At 45.2% G+C, this 21,996-nt stretch overlaps 1 protein-coding gene across 5 annotated transcripts in view; it reads right to left on the reverse strand.

Moving 5' to 3' along the window:
• Positions 1-1,685: 1,685 nt before the first annotated feature.
• The window catches only part of ZC3H12C (zinc finger CCCH-type containing 12C), an 83,972-nt gene continuing 63,661 nt past the window's right edge, over positions 1,686-21,996 (reverse strand). For all 5 annotated transcript variants that reach the window (XM_053204133.1, XM_027036458.2, XM_027036455.2 and 2 more), the window contains 4 exons: positions 12,183-12,322; positions 7,017-7,251; positions 5,140-5,246; positions 1,686-4,042 (listed from right to left, as the gene is read on the reverse strand). In XM_053204133.1, the coding sequence (XP_053060108.1) occupies positions 2,646-4,042; positions 5,140-5,246; positions 7,017-7,251; positions 12,183-12,322 (1,879 nt within the window). In that variant the 3' untranslated portion in view covers positions 1,686-2,645. The remainder of the gene's footprint in view (positions 4,043-5,139; positions 5,247-7,016; positions 7,252-12,182; positions 12,323-21,996) is intronic.

Here is a 21,996-nt window from a genome sequence, read left to right on the forward strand (position 1 = left end):
ACAAATTGTCCTCTTAAGAAAACTGCAGTTTCTTAACTCACAGTGAATTACACTGAAGGATTTCAGTGTGAGTCGTTCAGAGCTAGTCACTTCAGGACAGGTGCTCACAAGCTACAACTACTTTTCCTTAATCTAGAAGCCAGGAAGCAATGACAGACGGCTACAAACGGTGAGCAGGCCACGTGAAAAGTAGGACCTACATTTCACCAAAGACCTCATTTCAATAAATGCAGTAAACTGTGGCAGAATCTTCAGCTAACGGAAATGCTAAGACTAAGAAAATGGAAGCAAAACCTAGAATTTACAAACGCTTGCACGCTTACGAGAAACAAAACAAAACAAAACAAAAAAGGCTTAGAACAGGACTACAGTAAAAGGTACTCCACACTCGTAACCCTATTTTTGGCACTCATTTAGCCTCTACACCGAAACTTGTTCTACAGATAGTTGACCGACGGAATCGAGGAGAACGGAGTCACGAGTGAGCAGGGTCGCGCTCAGACACCCCTCGGAATGGCAGGTGTGGCACCGTCCGCACGGTTTCCGGGCACAGACGAGGGCCACCCTCACCTCAAAAACAACAGCAATAATTATGTAGAACGCCACTTTCCTGAATTAAGTTTGCTGAACACGGTTCAGATTATTGGATATGTCAATATGCACAATGCCTTTTAGAAGCATTTACTGTGTACCCGATTCCTACTCGATGTGACACACAGTGTCACACAAGTAGTGAAAATGTTATCCTAGTCAAAGGTGCTCGGACGTTATTTTCAGGCAGCATTTTACCTTTATTTTTTTAAGTTCTCACTAGGTAAGTTTTAGGAGAAAGAAAATGCCAATAAGTGTATTTAATATATTTTAATGTATTATATAAAACTAACACAGACACTTTTATTTACCTAAATTGTTACTTTTTATGCTCTACCCTAGTCTAGACCTCAATTTTACTTGAAAATTTTGTATTTAAATAAGGGATAAAATGTTGCCCAAAAGTCTAATCATAGTTACACATTGGTGTGTTCACTAGATCTACAAATCAAAATAGTTCTTAGAGTTAAAAAGATACAATTTGTATCAACAGTAAAAGGTACTTTCTGGCTTTTCAGGGCTTTACTTCAAACTGTGGCATGTAGGGTAATAAGAACGACCAGGGCCTCGAGGCAGAGATCAGAGGAGTCTGTCACACGAAGAAAATTTCAGAGCCTGGAGGCAACAGTGGAGGTCGTGACAACCCCCCGCCCCCCGCCGTCTGCGCCCCCCCCCCCCGCCCCCCGCGTGCGAGGTCCGCCCTTTAAAGACAAACATGAATTCGCATCTAGCAAAACCCATGACTTGGAAACCAGAAATATCCCTTACTAATACTAGAACAGACTTTAGTCTGTAGCTAAAACTACACTATTTGTGGCAAGAATCTGGCCTTAATAATATAACAGGCCCCCCCCCCCAAAAAAAACTACCTCCAGGAAAATGGGAAATATACACTATCTTACAAACGTTTTAAGTTACCAATTTACAAGTCCACCACCACCACCTTCCCTCTAGTGCAGTACCAGTCAGCTTTGCATATGCTCGACACACAACCCCCCCCTCAGGCCAGCCTTGATAAATAGCGGGAAAGCTAAAGAGTATATTAAATATAAAAGTTGCATTGAGAATAATTAGATTCATTAAAAACAGGCAAGTATTGTGAAAGGGTTATTTTATCCAGTCTTGTTGTGCCCCCAAAAGAAAAAGACAGACACATTAAAAAATACAGGTTAAGGAGGATCTGGGAATTCAATTCCGTTTCTACCGTCTAGAAGCACATCCTAGCTGGGTCACACAGCTCTACGCTGGAGCACACGCGGCTTTTGCCTTATTGGGTAAGAAAAATAGTAATAAAATGGAAACCATTTTTTCCATTGATTGCATCTGCTTTCCTTTAAATCAACCATATTAAATTAACTCATTACTTAACAGAAAAAAAAAATCCGAACAAAACTAGAACAATGAAAAGTGCCATATTGTAAATCATTCTAATATACAGACGGTTACCCATTTCAACATCAACTGGTTGGTAACTTCCGTTTTGTTTCAAATATAAAGTCAGTGCGGTAGTATATCTTTGTTTCTATAAATAATGATTCTAGCACAAAGAAGCCCACTTCCCCCAAATAAAAATAACTTAAAAAGCTGTAAAAGATTCCAATGAAGCTTGGCTTGAGAAAATAGTTGGCTAGGGTCTAGTCAAATGTTCAACGTTCTGAAGGTATCGTAATTGCTCGCGATTGATAGACAAACACCAAGTTAAGAAAACACGAAACAAGGATAAAAAGTGCTGCATATAAACCCCTGATGCACCAAAGAGGAATATCAAAGATCACAGAGACATCTAAGAAATCAAACTGGAAAAATCTCCAGCCGAGGAGAGAGCTTTAAAAAGGAAATGTTAAAAAAAAAAAAAAGTTTCCATGTAAAGCAATCCCGTGATACTTCCACTAGGTGGGGCGATACATACAGATTCCATGATACAGTACTTCACAGAAATGGATACTATAGAACCTCCTTGCCGAGAAGGAGATCACATGTGCTATTGTAGCAAACCTCCCTCAGCGTTTGAGCTGAACAAAAAACTACTAAACACCACAAAGATGCATCGTCTCTCAATAACCCAGCTGCGACTTCTCCACCAAGATGGCTGCGGCGAGCTGCTGGGCGTCTGTCATGTGAGGGTTCCGTTTCATGACCGTCCTCACGAGGTCGGGCGGGAAGATGTTGCACAGGTTGACGTAGACCTTCTCCCGGCTGTCCTGGTACCTCGGGGGCTCCGCGGGCGGCCCGCAGTAGGGGACGCGCCAGGCGGGCTCCTGCTGCTCGGGGAGGCTCTGGAAGGTGAACTGCTCGTAGCAGGGCTGCGTGGAGCTGTCCGGCAAGGAGTAAGTCTGCCGGTAGCCGTACGCGTCCACCCCGTAGCCGGGCCGCTCCCAGCCCCCCGGCCCCTCCTGGTGCGAGTAAGGCTTCCGCTGGCGGGAGGGAGAGCCGTCGTAGAGCCGGGAGTCGGAGATGCTGTCGATCCGGGTGGCCACCAGGGCGCGCCCCAGGTGCGGCGCCTTGGAGTGGGCGGAGCCGGGCGGCGAGGGGTAGTCGCCGGGACAGCTGGCCCGGGCCCCCACGGCGGGGTGCTGCAGGTGCACGGCCAGGTGCGGGAGAGGCGCCTTGGGGTGGTACTTTGGTTCTTCGTGACTGTAACTCTGCACTCGGGTCACGGGGTCGTGGAAGTTCTGCAGGAAGGGCTGGGAATTAAGGCGGCTGTGCGGGTGCACGTGCTGACACTTGAGGCTCTCTTCCAGCTGGGGGTCGGGAGAGCTGACGTACGGGCGGTCGCCGTAGCCCACGTACGAGTCGCCGCTCCCGCAGCTCACGCTCCCTTCGCTGCTGCAGTCGGAAGCCACGGAGCTCACCCTGTAGTCCGTGTCCAAGGAGAAACGGCGCTCGGGGCTGCGCGGGCCGGACACGCTCAGGTTCGAGTAGGCGTTCAGCATGGAGTAATACCCGATGTCCACAGGCGAGTCGCATTTGGGGTACTGCTCGTAAGGCATTGGCGTGCCGTGATTTTTGGTTGCCATCAACATCGGAGGATACTGCCCCTGGGGTCTTTGATCCTGAGGTGGGAAGTGAACTCCGGATGGAAGGCCGTTGCTTAAAGACGTAGCGCTTTGGGGTTTTGCAGTGGCAGTCGCCGGGATACTAACTAAAGAGGGCACGGACCTGGTTTCCAATTTGTTTTTGGTGGGCAGCTTTTCCTCGAGGTCCTGGTAGACTTGAGTCCTGATGCTGGGGTCCGACTGCCTCTTGGGAGCGCCTCGTTTGACATCCGAGGCGCTGTCCGCTTTAGTGCTGCAGGGGACGCTGTTGCTTTTCACCAGCCCGCCTTCGTTCGCCGTTTTGGCCGCCGTGTTTCTGGACATGGCCCGGAGTTCGTCAGCCACCGACCGCTGCGGCTGGCTGCCCCTCTCGGGATGGTAGTATTTGCACTTGTGGCCATAGGTGCACTTCTTCCCTGTGGACAGGAGAGCTAGTCAGGCAAAGGAGCACGCCGCCTGCCCCTGGCCCCTCAGCCTGGCGCTGCTGCTGGACCTCGGGTGAGAAACACAGGCGGCGCGGCGGTTCGCGGGGCCGCCCGTCTGTTCCTTACTTGGGAGAAGGGCCGCCTGTCAGTGGTTCCCGCCTCAGTCCTATCGAGTCGCTTCCAGAGTCCCCAACCCCCTCCCTCCCTGCCCATTCTCCTCGGGACGGCTTCCCCATCAGGCAGGACGTGGTTTCCAAGAGCAAACCACACCGCGGGAATGTGAGAAACCCAGGCCAATCTGACGTGCACGTAGATGGCAGAAACTCCACGTTTTGAGCCGCCTGACGACTAACTTCACTTAGCATTGGCTGAGTTTTTGGAACCGTGTTTAAACTCTGGGAAGGGCATCTGCACTGAATCCAAATAGGTCAAAATGATGAATTTTTCAGCGCTAACGCGTTTCCTTAAATTTAATTACAATCACAAGAACCAGACACTATGCCATCTGAAATTTAAAATATTAAAAAAAAATTTTTTTTTAACGTTTATTTATTTTTGAGACAGAGACAGAGCATGAACAGGGGAGGGTCAGAGAGAGAGAGAGAGAGAGAGAGAGAGAGAGAGGGAGACACAGAATCTGAAGCAGGCTCCAGGCTCTGAGCGGTCAGCACAGAGCCCGACGCAGGGTTCGAACTCAGGGACCTCGAGATCATGACCTGAGCCGAAGTCGGACGCCTAACTGCCTGAGCCACCCAGGCGCCCCTGAAATTTAAAATATTTTTATTAACGGGAGTTTAGCAACATATTGTGCACTAAAGGTGTATATTAGGGCACCTGAGTGGCTCAGTCGGTTAGATGTCCGACTCTTGATTTTGGTCCAGGTCATGATCTCGCGGTTGGTGAGACTGAGCCCCGCGTTAGGCTCTGCACTGACAGCACGGAGCCTGCTTGAGATTCTCTCCCCGTCCCTCTCCCTCGCATGCCCGGTCTGTCTGTCTCTCTCTCTCAAAAAAACCAAAACAAAACAAAAAAACCACACACACACAAAACCCCCCCAAAAAGGCATAAATACTTATAAAGAAAATTACCATATGGACAAGGCTGCTTTTTGTGTTCAGGAACAATAGGTTTCTTCCTCAGAAAATTATCGAGGCTTGGGCCGTGTCTGCCAAGGGGGTCGTCTGGAGGCATGAACCTGTCAAGGACAGAATAGAAAAGATACCTAATTAGAAGGCTGATCATTTAATTCTAAAGACAGGAGGTCGACATTGATTCACTCTAAGGTACTTATAAAATTTTAATTTTAATTTATTGTCAAATTGGCTAACATACAGTGTATACAGTGTGCTCTTGGTTTTGGGGGTAGACTCCCGTGATTTGTCATGTACAATCCAATATTTTGATTCCACGTGTATGGGATAAAAAAAATTAGTACATGAAACTTTTTTAATGAAAACAAAATGTGTCAAGCCAAATTTGTATTTGCTGTAATTCAAGTAAGTTTTGAGCCTTGCGTGTCCTCAATAATTCTTTCTTCCTGTCAGTCTTGGGATTTTGTAAGGGCTTCAGAAAACGACACCCTGAAGTTTTCAGAGGGCTTCATGACCCTCGACCTGGTGCGGTAGTAAGAGGGGAAGGTGGGGGGGGGGGGATGATGGGAAGATGTGATACCCACCACACCCCGGTCCGTGTTCCACGCCCGAGGCTGGGCGCACCCCCCTTCCTATGGCACAGTCAGGGTTCCATGTTTAACCCCCCAGTCCATTCTCTTTGCCTCTTAGCGGAGACGGAAAAAATCTCATGGAGGCAAGATTTCAGGGCACACACAGCACCACAAAAGGAAGTTACACCTCGAGAGTTGTGCTAATTATGTCACTGAAGTTCAAATGAGCCAAGCAGTTACCCATAATATGTGAATAATGTCGTATGAACTCTTAAGAGAGTGTCCACGTGGCCGGGTAGGAACACTTAGCGGATAAGTGTTTACTATTAGCCAAACCAATATGGCAAAATTATTAAAAATAGAAGAGGTGCAAAATCCTGTAACCTTAATACAATTATTTTCCCCTTATGTGTTGCATTTTAGTTGTTTCTGGATGCAAACACATCTCACAAACACAAATATAATTTTGTGCTTTGTCTTCTTAACAAATATATTTCCGTTCCTTAAGAGTCTCCATAATCACAATGCTGAAGGGCTGAAGAATATTCCACGAGATGGAATATTCCAGCGACTGAACTGGTTGCTCTGTTGTACCTTTAGCTGCCTCTGAATTCTTGAGTTTATAAATACAGAAATGAGCATCTCTGGTCTTTTCCCCTCAGTATGCAAATTCCAAGAAATGAGATGGTTTAGTTGAGAGGGTGTACGTATTTTCAAGGCTTCTGCTAACCAAACCGAATTGCCTATCAGTTTCACTACATGTTTAACAGCATAAAGCACGTGCAAAAATATTTTTGTGAATTAAATGGGCAAAAAATATGTTCTTGATAGATTTGGTTTGCATTTTCGATTATCAACAGGTGAACTTTCCCCACATATTTGTAAATATTTCTCAGGAGACCTGCTTTTATGTCATCTGTCCGTTTCTCAACTTAATCATGCATTTAACAAATGTATTTGAAAAATATTTAAGCTATCAATGCTTTAAGTAGATTTTGGAAGGCAGTGTTTTGGAGGTCAATATGTTCGAGATCTGCTTTCGCTGAAGATGGACACTGTCCCTGTCAGTGATGACAGACTTGCTCTGTGTGTGTTTTACAGGGCACGACCTGTTGCTCACACACGGCCTCCAGAGGCAGGACTCCGTGGTTTTCCTGACTCCCACTGAGGATTAGAGGGGAAACTGGGGGGTGGGGTGGGGTGGGGGTGGGGGGGGGCGCTCCAGGAGCGGCCGCCAGGGCGGTGTGTTTTCAGGGAATTTCAGGGAAGCAGGGTCACCGGTAAGGGAAGGGTCTTGCTTACTTGTCATTGACAAACGAGTACATTAACAACCGCTCATCGATGAACTTCTTCCACTCTGGTTTTTCATTGGCCAGGTCCCTGTAGTTGTCATTGGACACGATGACCCCGTCCGACTCGAAAGCCAGCTTCACGATGAACCTGTCATCATAGCACACCACTCGCCTCCCCTGCACTCGCCTGGAGGGCGTGAACACCAGGATCTTCTCCTTCTCTAATTTGCGCAGGATTTCTTGATCTGCAGGAACAATCAGGGTGAGATTTCAGGAATCAGCACGTACCTAACACACAGGGCTATTTTTGTGCAACGTGAGCTTTTAAAATAGGAAATGGGTTTATGTAATCATTAAAAAAATTTTTTAACGTTTATTTTTGAGACCGAGACAGAGTATGAGTGGGGGAGGGACAGAGAGACGGAGACACAGAATCCAAAGCAGGCCCCAGGCTCTGAGCTGTCAGCACAGAGCCCGATGCAGGCCTTGAACCCAAGAATTGTGAGACCGTGACCTGAGGTCGGACACTCAGCTGACTGAGCCATCCGGGTGCCCCGTAAGTCGTCACTTAATTAGGATAATCTGCACTGTGTGGACAGAACTTACTTGTATCTCCCTGTATTTGTCCCTCAGGGTTGCAAGGCTTGAAAAAGAGCCCAAAAAAGTGAGCTTAAAACGGTTTAAAACTTGGAAAGAATAAAGCTTAATGAGAATGTGCTGGGCTGTCTGCTACTACAGAAGGTTTTGCTGGAGAGCTGGGGCCCCGGGCTGTGGCACGCACTTGGCTTCTCTCACACTCGCGCTCCCCGCTATTCTGACAAAGCAGCTCTGCAACCGAGTCTCCCCCCCCCCCCCACCCCCGGGCCTAGCCCTGCCCCCCACAAGTCTGTTGGTTTGTAGTTTTGTCTTCTAAGCAGTGGGACTAAGTGGGACAGTCTGAGAAGCTTTAGAAGTAGCAGAGGCAGCAAGGGGGAGGGTCTCAGGCAGAAGGCTCACAGAGGAGGCAGGAGTCAGAGCTGTGGTTACAGATGTGGCCACTACATGTCTCGCGTCTTTTCCTGTGGAACGTGTGGCAGCAAATGACAACAGCCTGACAGGGGCTGGACCGAATGAGAAGAGATCAGAAGTGATTCCAGGGGAGGGGTGCTCAGTCAGTTAAGTGACGGACTTCGGCTCAGGTCATGATCTCACGGTTCGTGAGTTTGAGCCCCGTGTCAGGCTCTGAGCTGGAGCCTGCTTCAGATTCTGTGTCTCCCTCTTTCTCTCTCTGCCCCTCCCCAGCTGGCACTGTTTCTCTCTCTCTCCTCTCAAAAATAAACATAAAAAAAAAAAAAAAAGGATTTTAGGGGAGAGCTGCCATAGAAAAAGAACAGGTAGAGGGAAGCTCCCAACGTCTTGTGTTGGAACATTCTTACGGCCCTTTGTAATGGACCCGTGTAGTGGTTTTTTTTTTTTAAAAGGTGCCAGAGTTCATATTGTGATTCGTGATAAAGATTCTCCCCCAACCATCCCTTCTTTCTACTTTTGCTCTCACACTTCGTGTCTTCCCACCATTGTTTGTCCTGGCACAGAGTCATGAGGTCATGACTTTTTTTTTTTTTTTTTTTTTTTTTAAGGCTACTTCTCCATGTTTATTAACTGGGATGGCTAATTTAAAAAAAAAAAAAATCGCTCTCTCCAGCGACTGATCACGGCTGTGCTATGATACCATGCTATGGTATGTGAAGCATCAACCGCCACCAGCATTAAGAAGGACCTCTCTTCGGGAAGCCATCAGTCACTGGAGGAACGCACAAACCAAGTAAGCAAAGGCTGGAATTTCCACAACAGAAGGGTGAGCAGGGGACCCGGGAGGAGGGAACACAAGAGCCATTAGGGGTCTGCTGGCTCTGACGATGGCATACGGATTTCAATGACGTTCCTGACATGAGATCACCGAGACCAGAACGTTGGTGCAGAAAAGCTGCAGAATAGAAGTGGTGGAAACGGGGGTGTTCTCATCAGCGAATCATGGGTAAATCTCAGGTTCTGGCACTTTCTGTATCCGGCAGTCATATCTTATTGAGCCGGAGAGGCAGTCGGTCGGGTGGGAGAAGTCAGTGAGTTGTCATGTGGCAAAGCACTTAGCACAGTGCCTGGCGAGTTCTCAAGAAACACCGTTCTTCAACTTAATTTGAGATAAAAATCGCAGAAAATCAATACAAAATCAGAAGCCTGGTCTCAACTATAGGATTTATCCTACTCTAATTATTTGTGCTTCCCTGATACAAGAGACGTGGTGCCTGCCCTCAGAACGTTTATGGCCATGGCCTTCGGCACGGTAGCAGATACTCCGTAAGCGTCTGCAGAATGAAGACATGAGATACTCTAGAGATGCATATTCTGGGGTCCTCCAGGTTCCTGACTGTGTTCATGAATAACCCATGGTACTTGATCTGTGGGAGTGTTTCCTCATACGTGGTATGCCACGAAGCGACGGAAGAAACCAGTGTGGTGGCCTAACGGTCATCTTGCTTACTCTGCTTTTTCTGTAATGGCTAATGAGGTAAAAAGGACACTGATTAGGAAAAGAAATCCGACCTTAAATAAATACGGGTTCAGTATGGTTAGTAGGTTTAAGTGGCTCTCAGATTCCTCACACAGTCCCTGATACATAGCTTGGTGCCTGGGAAGTAAGTGTTAACTTGCCGGAAGGCTGGCAGACACACTAGTCTGAATCTTTAGGTGACAACTTGCAAGATTTGTCATGTTTTTAAGACGTTGAAAAAATAACGGACTGTTAACCAGGTATGACCTGGTTACAGGTTTTAGTTAGAACGATGTCCCTGAGGGAGAAAACCCCTAACGACCTTTAAGCGACCCCTGAACAGCACAGGACTTAGGGTACTTGCTGACCCCAGACGCGGTCGAAAATCCACGTAACCTTGGACTCCCTCAAACATGACTACTGTAGGCCAGTCGACACGTATTTTCTTTGTTGTGTGTATTAGACACTGTATTCTTCAAGTAAGCCACAGTGAAGACGGTCCCGTGAGAATTACACGACCGTATTGTAAAAGGTCGGCTTCGGAGTGGACTGGCGCAGCTCAAACCGTGCTGGTCAAGGGTCCGCCGTAGTTGCGTGCATTTTACAAAGTCAGCCGCAGCCTGAGGTGTTCCGGAGGCTTGGCAGGCTGGCCTCTAAAACCCAGCCACTCTCCCCCTCCCTGTGGTCATTTCCCCTTCTTCTTGGGCTCACGTTCCTTTCGTGCTCAAGCTTTCCAGGCATTGACATGTTTCGATATGTTTTCTTTTTCCATTTAGCTTTCCCCCGACCACTGAAGTATTACAAGTTCCTGGAGCAAAATGAGGAAAGGTAAAGGGAAATACTAAGAAGTGGGGAGAAACAAAACCTCACGAAGTCATGACGCAGAGTCAGTTACCGTGAACACTTCGGCTAGTCGTTTTCTGCATATTGTGTCCTCTCCATCGGTGGTCTACGTACACACATGCATGTGTATACGTGCATATGTACACGCACACAGTAATAAATCCTTTCGTGTAAAAGACCACTTCCTCGGATCGTTAGAAGTTCTGCCCACATACTCGCATACTCTGACTCCCTGAACCGTTCTAACGAAGGTAGGGTTTATTTCTATTTTTTTTTTCCTACTACAAGTAACTCTGTGGTTGTAAATCTTTGCCTGGAACTCTGCTTATCTTCTGTGGACTTATTCCTGGAAGGGGAACTAGTACATCCGAGAGTATTAATATTTTAAGACCAAACTGCTTTTTAGAAAAGTTGTCACAAATTCCGTTTCCACAGCAGTGAGGGAACAGCTCTGGTCGGGCACTGAGTCTGACCAGCGTTTCAATCCCTGCCAATTGGCTGGCTGAAAAATAAGAGGCGCTTGAGGGTGCACTTTTTGAACGGCGAATGCGGTTGGACTTTTTCCTCTTGCGGGGCACTTGAATTCTTTTGTGAGCAGACTGTTCCCACCGCATTACCACTTCTGGCAGGGCTCTGCATGGATTTTACCAATGTGTGTGAGCTCCTGATGTGTTAAGGACATAAGTTCTTTATGTGTTGTACTTTTTTCCCCTTAAACACGGTGACTTTTCTTATTTGCCTCAGAAGATTTCCCAAAACACGCAAGTTTAAATTTTAATGCAAGCACGTGTCGTTTCCTTCCTAATGTCTTCTGAAAATGTTACATTTAGAAAGGTCTTCCCAGCCACTCGGAGACGATTGTGTTGCGAAAATTCTTCGACTCTCTGGAGTTTACTGTCACATGGTATAAGAGAAGGATCTAAATATGTATATTTTCCCCAAGAGTTATCCAGTGTCTTGGTGCCCCTGGTTGAATTTATGCCACCTTCTTCCCGTGACAGTTTATACAGAGCAGGGTCTAATTCCACAGCTCTGGACTCCTCCGTATCTTGTCTATCTGTTCTTAGGCTAGCTTAATAATGGTTTCACGATTACAGATAAAATTAGAGTCTTTAATCTTCCCTTCAGGTATGTGGTCTCTCTGTTTGTTTTTGATTTGAAAATGTCGTTTTCTTCACACAGGCTCTTTAGATTTTGTTCATGTTGGAGGTGAAGAGAGGGGCAAGAAGGGTTGTACGTGGACAGAGAATCACTCAACTTGAGCAAAATGTTCAACAGTCATTGACAGTTTTTGCCTGAAACTCACACATTTAAAAATTACAAAACAGTGCGAAATAACAGATACTTGAAATCAAGTCGTTTCCTTCTACTCGACCCCAGAGAGCATACCTCCAGGGTGTTACAGGTCTGTTTTGACCAGGCACTAATTTCATACAGCAGGTGAGAAAACGGAGGTCCAAAGATGTTCATTCAGCATGATGCTCCCAGTCAATGGCTGGTAAGTATGTGGCAAAGCCAGAATTTTAAAGGTCAAAATTTCACAAAATTTGAAGTAAAAAGCTTCCAAGTTAAAAACGAAACCCCAAGCCCAGATAACTGGCTATGGAGCAAGGATTGCTGTTTTCTTAACATAATCAGAGAGCTTGTAAACTCACCAGCAACTCTGAGGTGTCACCCAAGAGAGAGTGGCCGTCACACGCACTGACTAAACAGAAACAGATGAGCGTCTCAGTGACACACCTGATAGTGCCCGACACGTGCACAGGTGTGTATGGAAGCTACACGCCAACAGCTGACGGGGCTTACCTGTGATAAGAGCATCAGGTCGGGATTGCTCTTTCCTCCAAGCGGGAACAAAAACTGTAATATCTTTGTGGCCTCTTTCCAAAAACCAATCCACTGCCAATTTTATTCCCCGGCAGGAAAAGACTTCTTTGTTTCCATGGCTGAAACATTATTTGAGAACACGTTAAGACACAACAAAATCTAAAGTTACAACTTCATTCAAATTTGTAAACAGAAATGATCCCCTAATGACAAGAGTAATGCATTTCAAATTTAAGATGGAGTTGTATAGCTCAGAGAAACATTCAGGTAAACTGAAAAGCTGAAAATCTGTGAGAAAGAAATAGGAAAACTGAGATTAATTGGTGGAGAATAAAAAAAAAGTTTTTAAACGTCAGTTGTAAAGGTTAACTAGTCTGAAAGTTACAAGCTCTTTTACATCAGGACAGGAGAAAGGGAAGACTTCACCACCACAGCAAGAATCTCAGTCAAATGTAAAAAGAAGCCACACAGAACAATATCTATAAACGGAAAACCACGCTTACAATGCTTAATCTCCTACAAGAGACACTTCCCGTGTTCTTCAATGAAAAGACACCTGGTTTCTGTTTAACACTATTGTGCCCGACAAGGCTTAATGATGACAAAAGGGCATTCAAAATTGGATTAAGCGGTCTTAGTGCCTAAAAGAAAATGCTCAAATAAAAGTGCAGTCACTCAATAAATATTTATCTAGCACCAGGCTCTGCCTGTGCATTTTAATCTAATAATTCAAAAATAACATTGGTACAGTTTTTAAAACTTTGAATGTAATGATTGTTTTTTTTTTTTTTTGCAGCTTGAGCTCCATAATGGAGACCAATATTCTTTACTTCTTGGTGCTAAGGAGGGGGTGAATCAAGTAAGGTAAGTAAATGCTCTGTTCATTTTTAGCACAAACTGAACATTAGGTGTATTAATATAGTCTCGTAGACTCCTCCGAGGAAGTACTGGAACCATCTATATCATCCTTTTAAGGATGAAACAGAGATAGACCGACCTGCTCTGTAGATACTGAAGGCTGGAGATGCAAACTGCAGTGTTAATACTCCATGTTCCAAAAACCGGGCTGGGGCAAGGTTAGGGGCAGAATCAGAGGCAGTAAAGTTTCAGAGAAAGGGATACAGGGAGGGGGAGTCTGAGGTCCTATTTCCTAGGTAAGAAGGGCTACGCGATGGTCCTGCCGATGCCCCAGCAAAGGACAAAGTGATGTTGAGTTGCATAGAAAATACTCAAATCAGTCTTTTGAAAAGCTATAGGAAAGAATGGGATCATCTCTTAAGAGACTATATATACCGTTCCTAAATACAAACACTCGCTAAAAACTGACCGTATTTTTATTTTGTATTAATGCTTTGAAATCTAAGTGTGTTGTACTTTGCTAGTCCCGAATGACACCTGGTTTACTGAAGCTTGTGCATTTTACTGCTTCTGCCTCTACATGAGCACTTGCTCCCTGGTGACTTCACTTGGGAAGGGAAATGGTCACATTTTACTGCAGAAATAGAAGATTCTATCTTCTAATTAAAGAATGTTCACAAAATGTGTGGCAACAGCAAATCATTTACAGTCACGGAACAGAGATTGTCCAGATGCTTCAAGGGGTATCAGGCCCCGCAATCCTGACGGTAAAGGTTGTTGTCCTCCCCTTGTCCCACAACCCCCGTTGCCATCCGACCGGCCCAAGGCGGGAGCGGACCACACTGTGGATGATGCACAAGGACATAAAGAAAGCCTGGTTTCTGAGCAGAAAGACATGCACCTATCTCTCGGACCTTGTTATTTCACAAAAAATACTTCCCCCATTTTAAGAAACCGTAGTCAAGTTTTCTGTTAGTTGTAGCTAAGGACATCCTTGTCTGCTTTTTTAGTTGTACCATAAACTAAAGAAAACTTGGAAAGCTCTTTTAATGTCTAAAAACAGAGGGATAAAAAAGTTATTAGACAATAGTAAAAATGAATTCACAAAAACGAATAGTAAAAACGAATTTAGGATAGGAAGCTATCCTAATTGTGAACTGAGTAATGGAAATGATGAACGGATTACTAGAAGAAAAAACAGTAATCGCACGATGAAGCAGAAAACATTTAGTAAGAATATAGATGACTGGATCCATGACAAGCTTGATCTCATGGACATGCACAAGACCCTGCAGAGAACAAGAGAAAAATCTTTTCAAGACCCTGTGGAAGATTTATAAAATTGGCTATGTACTATGCCACCGAACAGATTTCCACAGACAGGGCTGTACCCTACAGACAATATTCTTTTACAACATGTTATTACACTGAAGATACAAGGTTGTAGTTAAAAAATTTGTACTGTTAAACAGTAGCAAGCCAATTTAAAGTTTTAATTAACAAAAATCCCATTTGTAAAAGTAACAAAAACTAAAGTCTAAGGAGGAAAAAGGCAAGAGTTTTATAGAGAAAACAAAAAGAGAAAGCCTGTAATGAAGGCATAAGACAAGACCTGGGGGCTCCTGGGTGGCTCGGTCGGTTAAGTGTCGGACATGGGCTCAGGGGATGATCTCATGGTTCTTGAGTTCAAGCCCCGTGTCGGGCTCTGTGCTGACAGCTAGGAGCCTGCTTCAGATTCTGTGTCTCCCCCTCTCTCTGCCCCTCCCCTGCTCAAGCTCTGTCTCTCTCAAAAATAAATGTTAAAAACAAACAAAGGGAAGACATGAATGAAAGGAACAATATACCATTTTCATGGATGGCAAGACTCACTTTATGTAGACAACAATTCTCAAATGAATCTGCAAGCTCACTGAAATTCCAATAAAAGCCCTCCAAAGGATTTTTAGGGAACTTGAGAAGCTCATCCTAAAATTGCTATGGGAGAAGAAAAAGGCCAAGAATATTAAAGAACAAAACGGGAGGAACTTCCCCACTAGCGATCAATACGTAGCATAAAACTAGTGATATCCAATCAAGGTTATATTGATACGGGCAAAGATTAAAAAAAACATGAAACAGAAAAGCAAGCTGAAGGTGAGACTTGTGTATAAGTGACATTAGAAATTAATTTGAAGATGGACCATTTAACAAATGGCACTAGAACTGGGAGTTTATATGGAAACCATAAAATTGTATTTTTTAGCTCTTACCATAGACAAAAATAAGCTGTAGATCAAAGATTCAAATATGAAAAATACTATAAAACTTTGAAAGAAATTACAGGATACACTGACATTAGGATGGGGAAATACTTCTTAAAGATGACATACAACTGTGCGTTATCAAGGAAAAGACGGATGAACTTGAGTACATAAGACTTTTTATGTAAAAGCATGAACAAAAATGCATATGCATAAACAGGCCATAGATTAGAACAAGATATGTGCAACATACAGAGCCAAAAGGAAAGCTAGGACTCCGATTATGTAAAGTATTCCTATACATTGAGAATAACCGTTTTTTTAGGGCAAAAGATATGAACAGTGAATTCACAGAAGAGGAAACCCAAATGACCAACGAACATATGAAAAGATGCTCAATAGTGAAGAAATGCAAATTAAAGCCCAAAATGAGACACCACTTCACACCCATCAGATTGGAAAAAATAAAGTCTGCAAACACCAGATGTTGCCAAGGATGTGTGAAAGTAGGAACTCATACATTACAGGTGGGAGTGTAAATTGGTACAACTATTCAGGAGAACAATTTGGCAATACTTGGTAAAGTTGAAGGCGTGCTTTTCCTAAAACATAGTAGTTCCATCTCCAGGTATAGTAACACCCCACACTAATGTGAAATCATATTTAATGCAATTAGCAATTGGCTCTCATGCTTGACCCAGATCAGAGCTCACATGGGGGCAGGGAGAGGCAGTCCAAGTGCTGATGTGAACAGTGGGTCTCCCAGCCTCTGGCCCTTTTCTCAGCCGGTCGTCTCCTGATCAGATCAAAGAAATGAATGCGAACCATGAAATCCCTGGAATGGTGGCTGTTGTCTCGGAAGTGCCTTCCAGCCCCCAAGGCCCAGAATCATCCCCAGAATTATTAAAAGCCCAAGCAGAGAACTACTCGGTGGTTCCCAAGTGCAGATGGGACTTGTACAGACTAGGAGAGCTTCGGGAGACTGAACTTAAGGTAACCTTCCTGCGGCATGTTGAAGGATGTGACTAATCACAGGTGCTGGATACAATAGAAAGGGCAACTGTAGGACGTTCTGATAAGGAATTAGAAAAACAGAGTAAGCCTGATTAAAAAATACATGCCAAACAGGACGTCAGAGCAAGCACAATGTAGCTACTAGGGCAAATGAACTATCTGTTGAATGTTTACCAAAAGAAAGTAGGATGATGTTTAGGAACTGAAGCTTTAATTCCATATAAATAGAGAAGGCTCATTACAGTCTGTAGTCATTTAGGGGCTATGTCTGCATGCATTTTCTCTGTAATAAAAGTAGCTAATTCTATATTTATGAATTGGCATATTCCATTGGGCCTTGATTTTTTTTTTTTTTTGTTTCAACAATTTGGCAATAAAGACGGTACACCTCAAGTGAGTCTTTGTGATGCTGAATTTGTTGGAACATTTGTGGCCACCTGTGATTACATAAGAGAGCCTGAATGTTTGACAGAATGTGTCCTTTTGACTCAGTTCGACTGGGTTCCCAGGGAGAATTTGAAACTCTTACTGCAAATTCTGAATTACTACTGAGCAAAACGTGTAATACAGGCTCAGAGTTCTCAGGTGATTCACCAATACCCGGGGCCTACCAGCAGGTGTCTTTCTTAAAAGGCTTATTTTACTCTGTCATGTTTGGAGTCAGCATGCTTATAAGAATCCTGCTTTGCAGTGGCCACAGAAAGGCTCAGATGAAGTAGAGAAATTGGTAGATTTATAAGGATTTTTAGAAAAACCTTACTGAAAATAATAAAAGGAGTACTGGTATCTCTGAACATCAGGAAATTAATGAAAAGATGAACTGGGACAGCCGTAAAGAATGAATAAGAAACCCAAGGCTCCTTTCTCCTAGTTCTCAAAGCCTCCTCTGCTGTTGCTCCTTTCCCCCTTTCCCCTCTTTGTCTGGAACTGAGAAGAAGGAGACAACTTTTTGGATGGATACTTCCCAGTGGCTTCAGGGTCTGAGGATAACTTCCCTCTGGAAGAAGGAAAATTGCTGGCCTTACCCAAATGTTCTGGTGTGAACTCTACCTCCAAGATCCCCTACATTCATCGTGCAAAACACAGGGCAGCAGAAATGACGAAGAGGAAGGAACAAGGAGTCTTGCGAACTGGGGTAAGATAAAGTATCCGGCTGGCAAACGGTCGCCCTGATAACTAGAAAGAAAGGGGACACAGGAGTCAGGCTACCAAACAGTAAGATGAAACTGGCCGGAGAGCCATACAAAGCAACTTTTCATCTCAACATGGGGAAGATCAGCCTTCTCCCTTAGGAGCTGCAAGGACTCAAGGGCGTTGAGAAGTTACCCAGCACTGCTGGGTGGATCAGACAGGGAAAGAGCCCAGGTGCCCTTTTCATGGCTGACATTCTCCATCTTCACTTACTTTCCCCTGCTCTGCAGATACGTGCAGACATGTACCAACGTCCTCTACAGCAGGTCTTCAGTCCTACAGCCCTCCGCGGGAAGACGGATACTGGCTGCCTGCCTGGGGTGGTGACCCTGCACGGCTCTGCTTGATGCATGGAACAGGAATGACATGGAACAGGAATGACGGGGGCTACACATGAGCCCCCCCCCTTCCCCCCCCCCAACCAAATGCCTTGGCCTCGGGCATCTCCGACAATGCAGGCTGTTCCTGAAGCCTCGCACACCTGCTGGGAGGCACTGCCGGTGGCAGTCTTTGAAATCTTTCTGAAAAGGTGACCTGGGAGAAGCCATGGGGCTGTGGCTGGATGAGTCTTCCACCCGTTTTCATCTGTGATTCACAGATGCATTTTCCAGACCCATGGGCAGATCAGAAGAGACCCTTAACCCTCTTCGCTTTTTTGGTTACCTTGTTACTGAAATGCAGGCACAGGTAAGAGACAAAGTTCTTGGGTGATAAGGATATATACACTTCCTCACATACTGGCGTTGGGAAATGATGGAGAAAGGTGGAGGCAGAAAATCAGACACATGGGTCAATGGAACAGAACAGAGAACCCAGAAACGGACCCACAACCGTACGGCCAACTAATCTTTGACAAAGCAGGAAAGAATATCCAATGGAATAAAGACAGTCTCTTCAGCAAGTGGTGCTGGGAAAACTGGACAGCGACATGCAGAAGAATGAACCTGGACCACTTTCTTACACCATACACAAAAAAACCTCAAAATGGATGAAAGACCTCAATATAAGACAGGAAGCCACCAAGACCCTCGAGGAGAAAGCAGGCAAAAACCTCTTTGATCTTGGCCGCAGCAACTTCTTACTCAGCACGTCTCCAGAGGCAAGGGAAATAAAAGCAAAAATGAACTACTGGGACCTCATCAAAATAAAAAGCTTCTGCACAGCAAAGGAAACAATCAGCCAAACTAAAAGGCAACTGAATGAAATGGGAGAAGATATTTGCAAATGACATATCAGATAAAGGGTTAGTATCTGAAATCTATAAAGAACTTATCAAACTCAGCACCCAGAAAACAAATAATCCAGTGAAGAAATGGGCGAAAGACACGAATAGACACTTCTCCAAAGAAGACATCCAGATGGCCAACTGACACGTGAAAAAATGCTCCACATCACTCATCATCAGGGTTATACAGATCAAAACCATAATGAAATACCACCTCACACCTCTCAGAATGGCTAACATGAACAACTCAGGCAACAACAGATATTGGCGAGGATGTGGAGAGAGAGGATCTCTTTTGCACTGCTGGTGGGAATGCAAGCTGGTGCAGCCACTCTGGAAAACAGTATGGAGGTTCCTCAAAAGAAATTGAAAATAGAACTACCCTATGACCCAGCAACTGAACTACTAGGCATTTATCCAAGGGATACAGGTATGCTGTTTGAAAGGGGAACATGCGCCCCAATGTTCACAGCAGCGCTATCAACAACAGCCAAAGTATGGAAAGAGCCCAAATGTTCATCGATGGATGAATGGATAAAGAAGATGTGGTGTATGTGTATGTATATGTATATACACATATACATACCTGCATGTATATATACATACATATATACATATACATCCACACACAATGTTGTATTACTCAGCAATCAAAAAGGATGAAATCTTGCCATTTGCAACTATGTGGATGGACCCAGGGGGTATTATGCTAAGCCAAATTAGAGAAAGACAAATATCATATGACTTCACTCATATGAGGACTTTAAGACACAGAACAGGTGAACATAAGGGAAGCAAAAATAATATAAAAACAGGGAGGGGGACAAGCATAAGAAACAAATATGGAGAACAAACAGAGGGTTACTGGAGGGGGGATGGGCTAAATGGGTAAGGGGCACTAAGGAATCTACTCCTGAAATCACTGTTGGACTATAGGCTAACCTGGATCTAAATTTAAAAAAAAATTAAAAAATAAAAATAGAAAAGAAACATGTCTTCATCCAACCTTAACCTTTCCCTGTCCTTGCTCGTGTCTGCAATTTGTACGGACTTTTCCTGTTTCACCCAGGCCCAGAAACACACACGATGGTGGGTATACCTAGACACCTGTCCACTTGCTCTTTCGCCTGTGAGGTTCCTGAGCAGCACGTGTCCCTCTGGTGTCCCCCAATGCCATTAATCTGTGGGGAAGAGACCTGCTGTGTAGTGTTAAGGGCTGCCATGTTCTGTACTACAGGCAGAGTATTTTGGAAGTTGGAAGCCCCCGAGAGACCAGGCACCTGACTTAGTAGATACTTGTGGAGTGTCTGCCAGGCCGTGGGCAGAGTTTGAAGAAGACAGGCTTTGTAACATCAGTGGCAACTACGAAGCCTCAATTTAATAAGCCACAAGCTGCAGATTTCTTAGTCACTGCAACTTCCCCAACAGCTTTGTGTAATTCACTGTAGAGATCACTTTGCAGACCCAACAGCAGAGAAGGATACTAAGTTCGGGCCCAGGGGACGGAGGCCCAGAGACTTCTGTGGAGGGACTCTGACTCACAGACACGAGCAACCCCCTGTGAACTGGGCCCTGGAACCCAAGGGGAGCTAAAATAGATGCAGATCATCTTGGCGTATTCTTCCTAAGACTGGCACTGTCCTAACTTTTCACTCGTAAATTCATGGTCTCCATAGCTAACAGAACTATCTTTATTCATATGTACCTCTGTAACAAATTGGAAAAGTACACAGTTTGGTCTTCAACAGGACAATTCCATAAACACTCAAAATAACATGCCTTGCTATGTAACACCACCACATACGCTTCCCAATGGAGAATTAAAGTATACTTCTTGATGTGTCTTTAGATTAGTCACCTCTGATGATTAAAGGGCTATAAAGGCATACTTTGTAATAGAAAAAATCAGGGCACTACGTATTGTAATGTAGTTTGCCACAAAACAAGACTGAGAAGAGGGGGCTAATGGGCCAACCGTTCCATCAGCAATATGCAGGAAATAGAATGTCCTATATTATTTCTCAAGTTATATATGCACATGTCATTAACTGGGTTAACCAAAGGATAGGGAGGGTTACTTTAGAATTCTAACTTCTAGGGGTGTCTGGGTGGCTCAGTCGGTTAAGTGTCCGACTCTTGATTTCAGCTCAGGTCATGATCTCACGGTTTTTGAGTTTTAGCCCTGCATTGGGCTCTGCGCTGACAGTGTGGAGCCTGCTTGGGATTCTCTCTCTCCCTCTCTGCCACTCCCCTGCTCATGCTCTCTCTCAAAATAAACATTAAAAAATAAAAGTTTAGGATTCTGACTTGTCATCAGTGGTAGACAGGAGGATTAACTGAAAAACACAGAAATCTAAAAGTGGAATGAGGGATCTATTAAAAGGGACTGCTTTTCAATTCTTTTGATGGCACTGAAAGGAAAACAGATGAGTCCCTTTTTCATTATCTTATCTCTTCCACATTGATTCTGCTACAGTTTGAGTGTTTGTTTTGCATTAACGTGTTATTTGTGTTGCCTGTAAAGAAGGCTGCAGGGAGGAGGACGAGGAAGGCGCAGCACGAGGATCCTGAGCACGTTCCCCTCCAGGGAGGCACTGACACAACCCCTCCACTTCGTGGAGACCAACACAGCAGGCAGGCATGGGGAAAGACACCCTAGTGTGGCGGCAACCCCCCAGTGGGAGGGGACCACAGGAGCAGTTATTCCCTGAGGAGGGAGGCGACCAAGGAGGGCATACCTGGCCCTGGGATCCTGCACTGAGAAGTCAGGCCACCAGAACGTCAGGCTTTGAAAACTGGTGGGGCTTCACTCTGGTGTGGGGAGGGGGGGGGGGGCTCGAGGGCTGTAGTAAATCGTGTCTCCTCCCTTAAAATGTCAGCATGCTGTATTTCTTAGCCCATGACCCAGCAGAGAAGCAGCAGGTTGCAAAGTGCCTGGGATACATGCGAAGTGTCACTAATTTGGGAGGTGTACGTAAGGGGCAGGGATCTGAAGGTGCTCTGGGCACCGGTCTCCTTGCTCTCCCTCACTCTAGCTGGCCCAGTGCTTGCAGGAACCAAGTCGGACACCGCACCTACCTTGCCAGCCCTACTCTTCCTGCCCAGACATTCCCCTGAGGACTCACCCCACCCAATGGATAGCCCTGGTCAGGACCGGCACCTCTCCATAGCAGTTTCTTCCCCGGGGATGGGGCACTTAGCCCCACCAACCAGTGCACCTACACTACAGCCAGACCTCTCAGAGGCACCAAGGACAAGCCCGACT

The sequence above is a fragment of the Acinonyx jubatus genome, chromosome D1 (assembly GCF_027475565.1).
Source record: "Acinonyx jubatus isolate Ajub_Pintada_27869175 chromosome D1, VMU_Ajub_asm_v1.0, whole genome shotgun sequence".
NCBI lineage: Eukaryota > Metazoa > Chordata > Mammalia > Carnivora > Felidae > Acinonyx > Acinonyx jubatus.